The 12740-nt window shown below is 35.8% G+C and overlaps 1 protein-coding gene and 1 long non-coding RNA gene across 5 annotated transcripts; both read right to left on the reverse strand.

The window, feature by feature from the left end:
* Window positions 1-244: 244 nt before the first annotated feature.
* Window positions 245-8330, reverse strand: LOC131782858 (uncharacterized). 4 transcript variants are annotated; one of them, XR_010718498.1, is made up of 6 exons: window positions 8113-8330; window positions 4692-4791; window positions 4444-4567; window positions 3714-3884; window positions 2969-3052; window positions 245-1302 (listed from the first exon to the last, which is right to left on the reverse strand). It is a non-coding gene; the product is annotated as an uncharacterized lncRNA (long non-coding RNA). The 4 variants fall into 4 exon arrangements; XR_010718500.1 differs by lacking the exon at window positions 4692-4791 and having other exon boundaries at window positions 3714-3852; window positions 4483-4567; XR_010718499.1 differs by lacking the exon at window positions 4692-4791 and having other exon boundaries at window positions 4483-4567.
* Window positions 8331-8706: 376 nt separating this feature from the next.
* LOC131782798 (nucleolar protein 58-like) lies at window positions 8707-10195 on the reverse strand. Its single transcript, XM_059099536.2, has one exon. The coding sequence runs from the start codon at window positions 10019-10021 to the stop codon at window positions 9398-9400; it is 624 nt and encodes a 207-aa protein (XP_058955519.2). The 5' UTR covers window positions 10022-10195; the 3' UTR covers window positions 8707-9397.
* Between the last annotated feature and the right edge of the window lie 2545 nt (window positions 10196-12740).

The raw sequence follows: 12740 nt of genomic DNA on the forward strand, positions 1-12740 counted from the left end.
AAATCTTGCTCCATGCTAGAGATTTCCTCCCATCAAAATTCGAGTATATTTTTTGTTAGAATACTAGATGCTGTTCAAATCCGCAGAACTTTTTTTCCTCTCGGCAACCCTCCATACGCAAAAAAAGGTAAAAGAGATAGCCTATATTTTGACTAGTTACCAGGCCCTTTTAAAAGCGCAACTCTTTTTTTTATTTGTACACGTAATAGAAGAAAGAAGACGATAAAGTGGAAATGAAATTTTATTTGTTTGTTCTTTTATTCACGTAATACAATTCTCAACTAAAAATTAAAAATTTTCACACAAGATCTTAGCATAAAGCGCTAAGTCTAACTCGAGAATATAACTAAACAAGTTGAAAAAATTTACAACATCAAATGGCAAAAATAACTTAAGTATAATTACTAAGTCGTCATGGCATATTTAAACAATCATGTCGGAACATTCCGACCGAAAAACTCGAGCAAAATAAAATTGGACTGTGCGAGAATTGACCAAAGTGTGACGATAGCATTGAGAATTGATGAATAATCGAATTTTGAAGTGGATAGTTTCAAAATGAATATTCGAAATTTAAAACTTGCGACATGAGATTTCTGTTAAAAGAACGCATTTCCAGTGACTGCACGAAAAATAACCCAAAATAATTCGAATATTGAAAAGAAAATACCTGCCATTGGCGTAATAATCAATGTGATCAAAATATTTCGTGGAATTGACGTTGTAGCGTTTTCCAAAGAAAAGCTTTTCAAGCAATCGTTGTTTACATCTTCCGTTTTTTTTTTTGTTTTGTATTTCGTCATGCCAAATTACTTCCAAATATTTAATGAAACTTAGCATTTTAAGTCCCTAGACGTTTTCACTACACTTGTGATGCAATACGAATTTTTTAGCAGTCACTGGAAGCGTCCCTCCTGACAACTTAACTTTTTTAGATTTTCAACATTTGCTGATATCACTTGATTGTGTTCATTTTGCCAAATTACCTCGAGCTCCTTCACAAATAGTCTTAACTTGAAATGAGACATAAATTTTGCTCATCACCTGACAATTAAAACTTATCTTTAAGAGTTCTGTGATGTGTTCTCAAAGAAATTTGCCGTAATTTTTCAGCAATTCGTGACCAAATTCGTTCTGCGGAAAACCTAGTTGGTAAGTTTAGCTTACAGTTGTTACCTTTAACATTGATTTTCAACTGTCTTTCTCCCATAACTAAGTTTCGTTTCCCTCACTTTGATCCTGTCTTTGCTCTCCAAGCTTGTGGCCCATATCAACAAGGCGTGTCACGAGGATATCAGAAGACTGCAAATATAACACAAACAGACGTTTTAAAATTGGAAGAAAATAAACTTTGTTTAAGCAAATAAAAGTGATGACAGTGATAAAGCGTGGTAAATACAAGTATTTTGCTTCTCCTCTTGCTCTCTGAATTTATCGTCTAGAGTTCACGATCACCACAAGTGAACATTCACACAGGTGAATTTTTTAATCAGCAGCCCCTTGGTTCCTCTTTTTTATGGAAGTGATCAGAATTCATCAAACTTCCGGCTCTGACTAAAAATCACTGTATTATCCGACAAAAATTGATTCATATGGATTCAAATCTAGTTTTAGAGCTCCGTTTTAGGCCATTGACATAAATCCGGCAGCTAAATTACGTTTTCGAGAACCTTTTCACATTCAACAAATATTATAGCAATGTCTCTTCACTGGCGCGGAAAATTAATTATTTTTAGTCCTAACGTAATACAGTCGAGAAAGATTTCCATACAACCCCATATTAATCTAAAACAAAGCATCAGACACGAAAGAAATCTCTTGTTTGCGCCATCGTCTTGTTCTCTCACAGAACTATATGCATAATAAAGTATAAGGTTCTGTATGGAAATCTTTCCAGCATTCGAGCTAAAAACATTTTTAAGTGAAACAAAAAATTTTCACTGGCTCTGGGCTGTTATTTTTTACCTTTTCTTGTTGTTGACAATTGTTATGATTAACATCTAGAACTGCAAAGTTCATATTAGCTGGGTAGGCACATTACGGAAATTTGGAAAAAATGTTTTTTTTTGCGGAGCCGTATCGACTTAAGCATGTGACACCTGGATCAAATGACTTCCAAACACTTGAGTTTAAGAGAATTTAAGAAGAAATCAATCACCTACAGCATGTCCTGCACATTTTTAAACAATTCTAACACTTTCGATGATTATTTTGCAAAAAAAAAACAAAAATGCAAATAGTTTCTTTTATTGGTAAAATAAAACGAGATTTATTTAGAAAGTTTCTGTTAAAAAACAAGATATATATTTTCGTATAACCCCGTGCTATCCTAAAACAAGGCCTTAGTCCCAAGAGCAATGAATTGTTTTCTTTCATGAACGAACCGCGTGCATAATGAAGTATGGGGTTATATGGAAATCTTGCCTCGCAGGAAAAGTTTGTATACATTCCAATCATTCTTTCTTAGCGACAAAACTCCGCATCTGAGAGTCGTCTAATACAGGTGACGTGTTGTATTATTTGCATATCGCTGTTCGTAAAAATTTTTTTTGAAGTCATAATCTAAGTCTGAATGACAACTAAGTACAGATGATTAAACATTCCCATCTCACAGCCGAAATATGCTTCTTTACAAGGGACAGAAGGCCTGACGGCTATTTTGAAGGATCTTTGGAATGCCTTTGTAAAATTGATTTTCAGCGATTAAAATGTTTGTCTTCTTTCTAATTCTTTAGGAGCTCGTTATTGTTAAAAAGGCTGCTGAAATATTTTTCTACTCGGCTCTTGACACACGAGACTGCTTTGAAATCTTTTAACTGGCTACGCTGGAAAACGCGGTACTTATCTCGAAATTTCTGGCCTGACTGGTCAACATGGTTATGTTCATACATCGATACATTGCTCTTAAAATTACAATCAGATGTACAGATTATAAATTTTTTTCAAACAATTTGATTTACGAGCTTACCTTTACGTAATTCTTTCCTTTTTTCCCTTTTATTTCCGCACACTACCAAGCTTGATTTACGACGCCTCATCCATATTGCTTCATCTGCGAGGGAAAGATACAACACCGTTAGGAATTTCGAGAGATTTACGAGACTGCTTTGAACTGTCTTACCCCTTCACACCGTGGGCCTTACATCATTATTCATATTCTCCATAGTTTTCCCAATACATTCCTTTAAGTGCTGAAAAGGAGAATTCCTCTAATAATCAAAGCTTCATAGGTTGGTGATCATTTCCTTTATTCTCACGATCTTAGTGAATGTTTCATAAGTATTATTGTAAGGAGAAATTACATGCTGGTCACTGTTAGGGTCTGAAGGGTTGACGAATGCAATCAGTTTATTGAAAGTTAAACGAGAAGAACGCTCGTAAAGAAGCATTTAAGACGTTTTCTGCCTGCAAACATCATCTATGCAAGATGTCTTCAACGTCAGTTCAGCGAGAATAAGTTCTTTTAGAACATCGGTTTGAGTTTACCGTCAGCCACAGTTTTCGGTTTAGATTAACTGTTGCTATTTATCGATAAATTTTTCCTGCAAAATGTTCTCGAACAACTTTTCGTTTAATGAAGGTATAGATGTGGAACTGCCTCTCGCGAAAATAAGTTTAAAAAATTCACACAATCATTTCAGAATTCTCTCAGTCTACGTCGTGAAGCGCGCTGTACTAAACAAATTGAGCAGTTGAATTCACTCTTATCTTACCTAGTTTTCCGTTTTAGAAGAGAAGGCTTGTAGGTCCTCGCCAGGCCTCCACGTAAAAGCAGCAAAGATTCCTAATGCTTTCGGCCACACTTGGATGGAAAATTTGTTTAACTGGCGAGCTTTTCTTGTTCTTTCTTTCCTGCGAAGTGGAACAATTTTTACCACGAGGAACTGAAAAATGGAAATTAGATGAAAGATTTTCACGTGCAAATTAGCCTCGCAAACAAACCCTTAGCAACGAAGTTGACGTAAATTTGCATCGGGAGATTTTGTCGTTGCTTTTTCGATTAATAGTTAGCGCGTCGTGCGGAACTCTGGTTTCCCTCGGTTTTCTTGCGCCTCACTCCCAGAGCTCCGCGCGGCGCAGAACAATGAACAGATTTGCTTAATTCGCGCGACGGTGTACTGAAAAGGGGACTGCTCCTAGTATCCCGATCCGAATTGCTCAAAAATTCTAGGACACTATTCCAAAAATAGAAGCACAGCTTTCTATAAATGTCTAAGAGTGTTTTTCGTCATGATTCACACTGAACTGAGACTACCCATCAAACAGTTTTTTTTATTTAATTCATTCCACTCGTTGTTGTTGTTGTTGTTGTTGTTGTTTGCTACTTTGTTCCTTCAAAGACTAGTTTGCATTGCGGACCTATTCTTCTGACATTAATTTTCTAATGGGTGAACATGTACTGCTGGGCGTAACTGGGGTTAGGTATAAGCGGTAAAAAGTTACCTCAAGTAAGGCGCACGGAAATTGGTAACTGTAATGTACCTATTATTCTTTATTAAACTGCTGGAAAAGTTCTCCAAAATGCTCCTCTTCTTGCAAAGACAAGTCTCTTGTTAACTTTGCTAGTCTGGAAGAAAAAGAAGATTAGGTTGTCAATCAAAATATCATGTCATTGACATCAAGGGGCTCACCTCAAAAAGAAGACTGGGTTGTCAATCAAAATATCATGTCATTAATATCAAGGGGCTCACCGCAAAAAATGATGGAGTGAGCTCCTGATACCATCTGGGTGGTAAAGTTGCTATGAAGTAACTATCACCACTGCCAGAGTTGTCCAATACCTTTAGGTGCCTAAAATTAAAGGTTACTGGTATGAAAAATGATGCAGTATCAACATATTTGTCCTGCCATTGCTAAATTATTAGTGAAACATAACTTAACAAAATGTCAGCCACACATTTGCTCTTTCAAAGTGATTGCCTGTTTGACCAAACTCTTGTTTCTTGCGTGCTTTAGACAACAACTGATTCTACACCACTTTCAGAAAACATTTTTGCTCATAAAACTCAAACCTCTTCAAAAATTTTACAGAGGGCAAATTGTAATAGAGAAGGTGAAAAAGTGCATGTAAGTAACATTTTTGTTTTAATGAAAATAGATACATGTCTCCATGTTTTATTCCTCTGGCTCAAGATTTGCAAGATTATGAACCCTTTTGAAAGGCAAGTGGAATGTTATTCATAAACAATGACACAGTTGCATTCACAGAATTCATCAGGTCAACTGTTTGACCCTCTTAAGTGACTTGCATCTAATTTCTCCTTAAGATATCACCCCTGAATCACACATTAAAGAGTCATTAGGGTCACAAGATATTTAGTAAATGATCACCTAACTAAAGAAGGTCTTGATTGTTAAACAAATTCTCCTTGTCAGCACCTTAGGAAATGTAGTGAGATCAGTATGGAGAATATGCAAACTGATGTTAGGATGTAAAGGGTTACAGGAACTTTTTTCTCAAGAAACAACATTTCCAAGAACTAAATTGATGAATCAATTAATTCAGCTGATTTTAAGTAGTTCAAAACAAATGTTTTGCTTAATCTATGATTATCAGTTTAGAGTGATGTCCCTGGATGACTTGTGCAGATTTATGAATGGTTTGTGGATGGCTCAAAATTTGAGTCAATGTTGCAGTTTTGTACAAAAATGTATCATGAATATACATAATCCAGCTTTCCCTGAGGAAAAAAAATTAAGACATATTTCCAGAAAAATTCAAGTTATTGTCAGCTCTGTCCATGATCAACCCTTGGCAATACTGAAGACTTAGGTCACAAGTTTTCCCAATACAAGTTCCCAAACAGTAAATAACATTGTATCATGAGTCAAGCACTCCTCAGGCCATCTCAACACTATTTTGGTTTTATAAATTAAAGTTCTTCCCAGATAAATGCCATGAGAGCTGCTGCCTAATCAAGAAGACTTATATTTCTGGGCTTGTAATAACTGCCAAGTTCCAAAAAAAAAAACAAAATGGATACTAGGCTTACGTCACAAGTAATGAGTGGGACTATTTTACAGGTTGTGACAATTGGTAAACCACAGAAAACCAAAGTTGACAGCTAGCGGCAATTGATTAAATGAACAAAGAGATTCAAAACAATAAAAATCTATCAACAATCCAAACAATCATAAAATATCAGTCCTGATGGGCCAAAGGTTAAGAAACCAAAAAATGTCCAAAGTACATGGTTGACAAGATCACATGAAATCAAAGGGAAAACAACTTAAAAGAGTTAGCTTTTAAATGAGCATGGTGACCTTGGAAAAATTGGGTTAAAAAAACAATAGAAAATAAGAAAACCTTGTTACTAAGTTCGTAACTAAGAAAAAGAGACAAATAAAAACTGATCAAAATTGGGCTTCAACCAGTATCCTTAACAGACATCATTAATCTTTGTGCAGTAGTCACCTATTTAGAAACATTTCAAGGTGTTTGAATATATCAGCCAAATCATCTGTTTGAATTTGCTTTACTTTTTGAACCTGAAGTGATTAACATGTAACTTCTCCCTATAACAGCCACCATTATCCAGCAAACAGGTCATGGGAATTCTCAAACTTAACAGGCAGAGGTTGTTATCTTAAGCTTATATTAAGTTCTCATAACTAATTCACAAAAACATTTGTAACAGGAAGAGAGGAGAATTAATAATCAGATCTTGGAAGTTAAGAGGGTTAACAAGGCAATTATCCATATAAGACCAGATTGATTTTTATTTTGGTATGTTTCAAACCATAATAGTGAGTAGTGGACAAAGAAAAAATAACATTGAATACATGGGTTAATAAAATACGTTTTGAACCAACAAATAATAAATTTAAACCACATTATTTAAATCACACAGGATCCAGTTGAGGAATTTAAGGGTAGCTTATTTCCAATTGATTTCCTTCATGACCCCTGCAAGGCAATAGGGCCTGTGCAGTATCCAAACATAATTAACTGTAACAAAAAACAATCTCACCATCAAATGCCAGACAATGATAGCAATAATTCAAAAAATTTAGGCCACACAAAATATTGTGATTTGCCAGTGTCTTGCTTATTAGCTGAAGCCTTCAACATTCAGCTTTGAAAAATAATTCATCTGCATACCATCAAAAAATATTAAGCTTTGATCAACATGGTCCACTCTTGATTGGGACAGTTTTCAAGTGGTGTAATTTAAAAGATACATTTATGTTGGCAAAATCATTTTCCCATACCCTCTCATTTATTTCTAGTTCCTAGAAAAAAAATTCAGAGGAAGGTGGGTAACTTTAGGGAAATTTACAGAATTCAAGAAGATAAGGAAGTAGTCATTTCCCCCCCTAAATTGCTTAATCAAAACTATAACAAAAGTCTCAAACGTGATTGGTTATCACCAGCTCAAATTGAGCACTAATAGGAAAGTGTATGCGTCATGCTTGTAATTGGACAGTGTAATTGGACAGTTAAATTAAAGGGGCAGTTCACATGTCATGCCTGTGTAAGTTGACAGAACATATCATGTGCGAGTGCTACTGTCTCGGATTTTACTGAGTTAACTGATGTTTTTTTTTAAGAAAACATATAAGCGGTGTCTAGTTTCTTTCTCAAATTTTGTTAGAGTTTTAATTAATTGGTTGTCATCCGATTTTGTTGATCACTCGTATAATTACAGACCGAACTGGATTCCACTCAGTCCTGTTACTATTATTATTTTTATAAATCCGGACAGAGATTTATCATTTCATCTTAGGATTTGGTACACAATTAATTTATGAGAAAAAGTTTTTTTTATGGCCGAAATATTATAAAATTTTCACAACGTGAAATGAGACAAGTGCTTATTCGAGAACCACTCCATTTTAGAGTGCACATTGCAGCAAAAAGTTTAATTTTCCTATGCAGTGTTGCCCAACCAAATTTCAACCTTTTCGTTCAACACAACTGATCTTTAAGTGCTTTGCACGCAAGCAAATATTTGAATTTCCAATGCAACATTAGGCACCTTAAGTAAATTGGACTGGTTTATTACAAAACATAATAGGCTTATTGAGCTTAAAAAACGAAAGAGAATGAAGTTAAAATAATAATTAAAAAAAAACCAATTCATAGAAAAAGATTTTTGGTGAGTGTCTTACCTTTGACATACTGTTTACACAATACTGTTCTCTGGCAGCGACATGTATTGCGAATTGGAGATGAATAGAAATTTGCCATTTCCGTGTTATGGAGCCACTGTAACAATTTTCGCTAAAGAAATCATGACCAAACGAGGGTACTCGTACTTCGCGAGGCCTATCGATGAGTGAAGGTTTCGATGCTAGAAGCGATGCTGAGCACTGATTACTCGCCATGATGTTTTCTCTTATTCGTTCCCAGTCCTTTCAGCAAAAGGAAGTCATTTTGCCTAAACTGGGCGTGAATTAATATAAACCTACTTAAAATTCGAGAATTGAGTCAATATCTACAATAATTTTGGCCTTTCCGGTTTTTCGTATTTTGATGCTTTCTGTGAAATCCTGAATCTGATAGATCAAGGGAAACGTGCCTTAACAGCCCACGTAGAATTCACTCGCCTTCAGCTCTCATCTGTTTTGACAGAGTTACTTGGTGTTGAGGTTATCTATCGTCTACAATTACGCAGACACAGGACGAAATGAAATCCCAGCACTTAATGACATGTTACTGACAGAGTCGCAAGAGTAAGTTGAATAACGAAACCTTTACCCCTGTAAATGTTTTCTGTTTCTTTATTTGCCCTTGATTTCCAATATTGATTACAAGCTTCACTGGACTTGTTGCTCGAGTAACAAGACTCATTCACTATAGCAAATACTCCCATTAAACCAGACTAGTTAAAAGAACCTTGAGCTAAAAGAATGAAATATTTTCCCTTCCGATGCTCATTAGATAAATAAATAAATTTAGGAGTTCTTTTCCTTCTTCAATTAACGGTCACACATTCTTTTACTCAGAATACCAACTCCGTTGCGTCATTAATTTTGCGACAGTAGAAAGGTAAACAAGCCAGCTATGACTGTCAAGGTTACCAAGGTTACATAGATGTCTAGGTAAGCAGGCAGAACTGTATAAAATGGCTGATAAATAGGAAAAACAAAATATTGCTCGATACGACAAAGTAAAACTAACAATTTATGGCAATTTAAGTTTGCAAAGATTTTAGTCCAACTGATTTGTTCGCTGGTTTAGAAGTAACACCCCATTTCAGCACGGCCATAAAAATCGTACTAAGACTTTTTTTTGACAATGGTACTCGATCTGCTCGTTGCTACATTGCTATCCTGTTATTAGGGAAGTACTCAGTGCAAGGCTATGTGAAATGTCCGTTATTAAGCTCAGTGCACCTGTTGACAAGCTAATGGAAGCTACTTTGTCATTTCATGATCGTTCTTGCATGGGTAATTACACCGTGTTCTGTTTATTAGTCTTTGCACGCCTTTTTCTCCAAGAGCTTCCTTTTTCTTCATCGCCATCTGTACCTTTCTCCTTCTCCTCTTTCTTTTCAGCTTTGATTCTTTCCTTTTCCTCTTCCTTCTCTTTCTTCTTTTCTTTTTCTTCTTCCTTCTTCTTCTCCTTGTCAGACTTTTCTTTGACTTTATCCTTCCCCGTCTCTTTTCCTTCCATTGCTTCTTGTCCAAGACTCGGAGGAGGAACAAGGCTTTGCCTTGGCGAACCAGGAACACCACTCTCTCGCCTTCCCTTCTTCAGCTTGTCTTTCATCTTCCCCTTCCTAGTGGGTGTAGCTTGAGGATCTTCACTTGGCCCGGACACTGTTATCTGAGGAGATCCTTCAATTGTGTGCGTTCCTCTTATTCCATGAACTTGGAATTTCTCATAGTTGTCTTTCGGTCTATCCAGCGCGAACAAAACTGCCTCGATCAAGATAATGATCCCCACCATGTACGGGAAAAAACGAGGGACGAAATATTTTCCAAAGTTTACAGCTAATGTGGCGCAAATAAGACCAAATGCGAGTGCGTGAATTGTGTTCTTCAAAGATCCTTCGATCATCGGAGGTCCAGCCATCGCCGACCGTAATGTAGGTGTTGACAGTTCACAGCGAAAAACTCTGAAAGAAACTCGAGGCGTCGGACACGGTCTATGGCGAGTTAAGGTTTGCTGAACGTGCAAATGAACATAACATGTTTCGAGAAAAACACTCGCCCTGGTCACGATCTGCTACAAATTTGCAGGTTTCGAACAAAAGACCACCGGTGATGCATTTTATTTTGTTTTGACGCGCATTAATTATACACGACGGTGAACAATACCATGAATTAATGTTTCCAAGGCCAACAACTTAAGGCTCAAAAAGAATTTGGACACAGTCCAATATCATTCCAAAAAACCGAAACTGTTGTGAATTCAAAAGACTTAACAGTTGAATTAATTTCATTTAAATTTTGTTATTACGATTTTACGAATTAAAAAACAGGCTTAAAAGATAGGAAAAAAGCTCATTGATTTTTTTCTGACCACTAAATGTTTTCGATCTTTTATGAAATGTTTGATAACAATACTTATGCAAATAAAACACGCTGCTAAATATTTTAATTTAAAATGTCAAAAGTTTGGCATTTTTCGCCAATAATGTTGCATGGGCAAAATAAAGTATTCTTTATCTTTTTGCTGTTTTTTTTTTTTTGTATTTTTTTTTTTGTCATGTTTAATTTAATTATTTATTGTTATATTGTGTGTGTGCGAGCATATCTAGACTTTTGCCGGCTCCTTTCCACCTTCAGGAAAGTTAAGCCCCTCCCAAAAAATAGTGGGTTAGGAAAACATTTCATAGGCAAGTGTGTTGATTGACAAAAAGACAAGTCAAATGTAATGCCTTTAAAGGGCAGCCAATCAGAACGCTACATTCGATTCAATGTAAGTCGCTCAATTGCATCTAAACGCACAGCCTTAATTATCTCGTAAGGCAGATAAAAAAGCCGTGATGGTAGAAAATATCCCGACTCGTTATTTAGTTTTATTGTCAAAAGTGAGAGCGGATAGTGAATGACCTTTCCTCCCAAAAATTTTACAGTATGATGAAAGTAAATGAACAGCAGTCTTTCGAAAAAAAAAACGGTCAAAAAGTAAAACGTAGTGATGATGTGAAGATGTGAATAAGAGAAATAGTAACATAAGTTAGTATCATTTGCAAATTTATTTTCTTTGTTAACTGAAAAAAAATGTTACATTTCCAAATAGCATGGTTTCTTATTTAGAATTTTTTTTTCTGCTGAAGTGAACCATTTTCATCAGCGAGCTTAAAAATCTGTACCTCCTGCTGATCTGTTTTACTGGTGATAAGGAACTAGGGTTACAGTTAGATGTACATGCATACGAACTATAACTTGCCATTGGCATTTGGAGGCATGACGCGTTGTTTTATTTTTAATAAAATATTTATCAAGAAAGAGGGAGGTCACATTGACCCCTTTAGCGCTGCCGCAACCGTGACATATCACCGGTTTTACAATAATGATGTTCAGTTGCAAAAGTAGGAACCATTCCTCCTTTTTCTTCGCACAGTATGAACCATGAGTACATTTCTTCAGATCTGATGATCAAGTTAAAACAAAAAGTCTTGCATTTAACCAGAGGATTATGGTTCTCTGATATAGAAATAACACTGAAAAACATGAACGATTTTCCATTGGGGGCGTCCCCTAGCCTCAGGGCAGTATTAGGGTGTTCCATCACCATTATCCTTGCAAATCATGTTTTTCTCAACAAAGAGGGAGGAGGGGGAGGGGGGAGGGGTTAAGTATACCCTCCAGCCACAACCCCACCGTAATTCAAAAGGAAGTAGTATTTCCTTTTTGTACGATGCATCGTCGACCAAAAATAAAAACTCAATGAGGTGAACTAAATGTTGGCCTGCAGAAATTCATCGCAATCGAGGAACAGAGAAAGAGCAAAACCCGTGCAAGAGAACAATATATAAATAAAAATACTTTTTTTTAATCAAAATTTTATTTCCAAGATTTACCTTGCTGAAGATTTAAACAGTTTGAATGAAAATACAGAGATGTATCCCAATGAATCAAAAATATGGCCATGATAGAATAAAAGGAAAGAAAAAATCTAGTGAATATATATCCTTTGGTGCATGTACAACTTTGGAAGAAAAGCTACTTACATGTTCAACTTGTTGATTAAGCAAGACCTCGATAATCATCTTTCGACTCCCAGAAGCTGATCCAAAGGCAGTTTCTCCTTACAAGGTTCACACAGTTTAAAGCGAACAGGTTACGAGAAAATCAAATTGATCAAATAGAAAACCTCTTCTGGAAATTTTGACCACGCCCATACATAATCTTATATTACCAAAGAAGGCAACGAACATAACTATAGATATATCTTACCAGGTCCCTTTGAAAACCATTAACAAAATGATAAATCAAGCTTTGAAAAAAAAAGATGAAATAACTTTGCAAACATAGTAATTTTCGCCGATTTCAAGTCTCTGTCAATTTCCATCTTAGTTATCCATAACTGAATGGCATAAATATTTCTGCAATTGCAATGTCAGTAGTGTTAGACAAGCGTTATTGCCATTCTTCAATTCGTCTTTTCTTTATTCTTGTCGGCCTCTGATGTGGTTTCTTCAGTGTTCTTCTTTCTCCCAAACAGAATAAGTTTGATAATTTTAAAAATGATCACCAAAATGAACTTTATGCACTTGGTGAAAATCTGCAAGCCGTAAGACCATAGTAGAGCTGTGAGAATCGCGCAGAAGAATATGGCAACC

The sequence above is a fragment of the Pocillopora verrucosa genome, chromosome 8 (assembly GCF_036669915.1).
Source record: "Pocillopora verrucosa isolate sample1 chromosome 8, ASM3666991v2, whole genome shotgun sequence".
Taxonomy (NCBI): domain Eukaryota; kingdom Metazoa; phylum Cnidaria; class Anthozoa; order Scleractinia; family Pocilloporidae; genus Pocillopora; species Pocillopora verrucosa.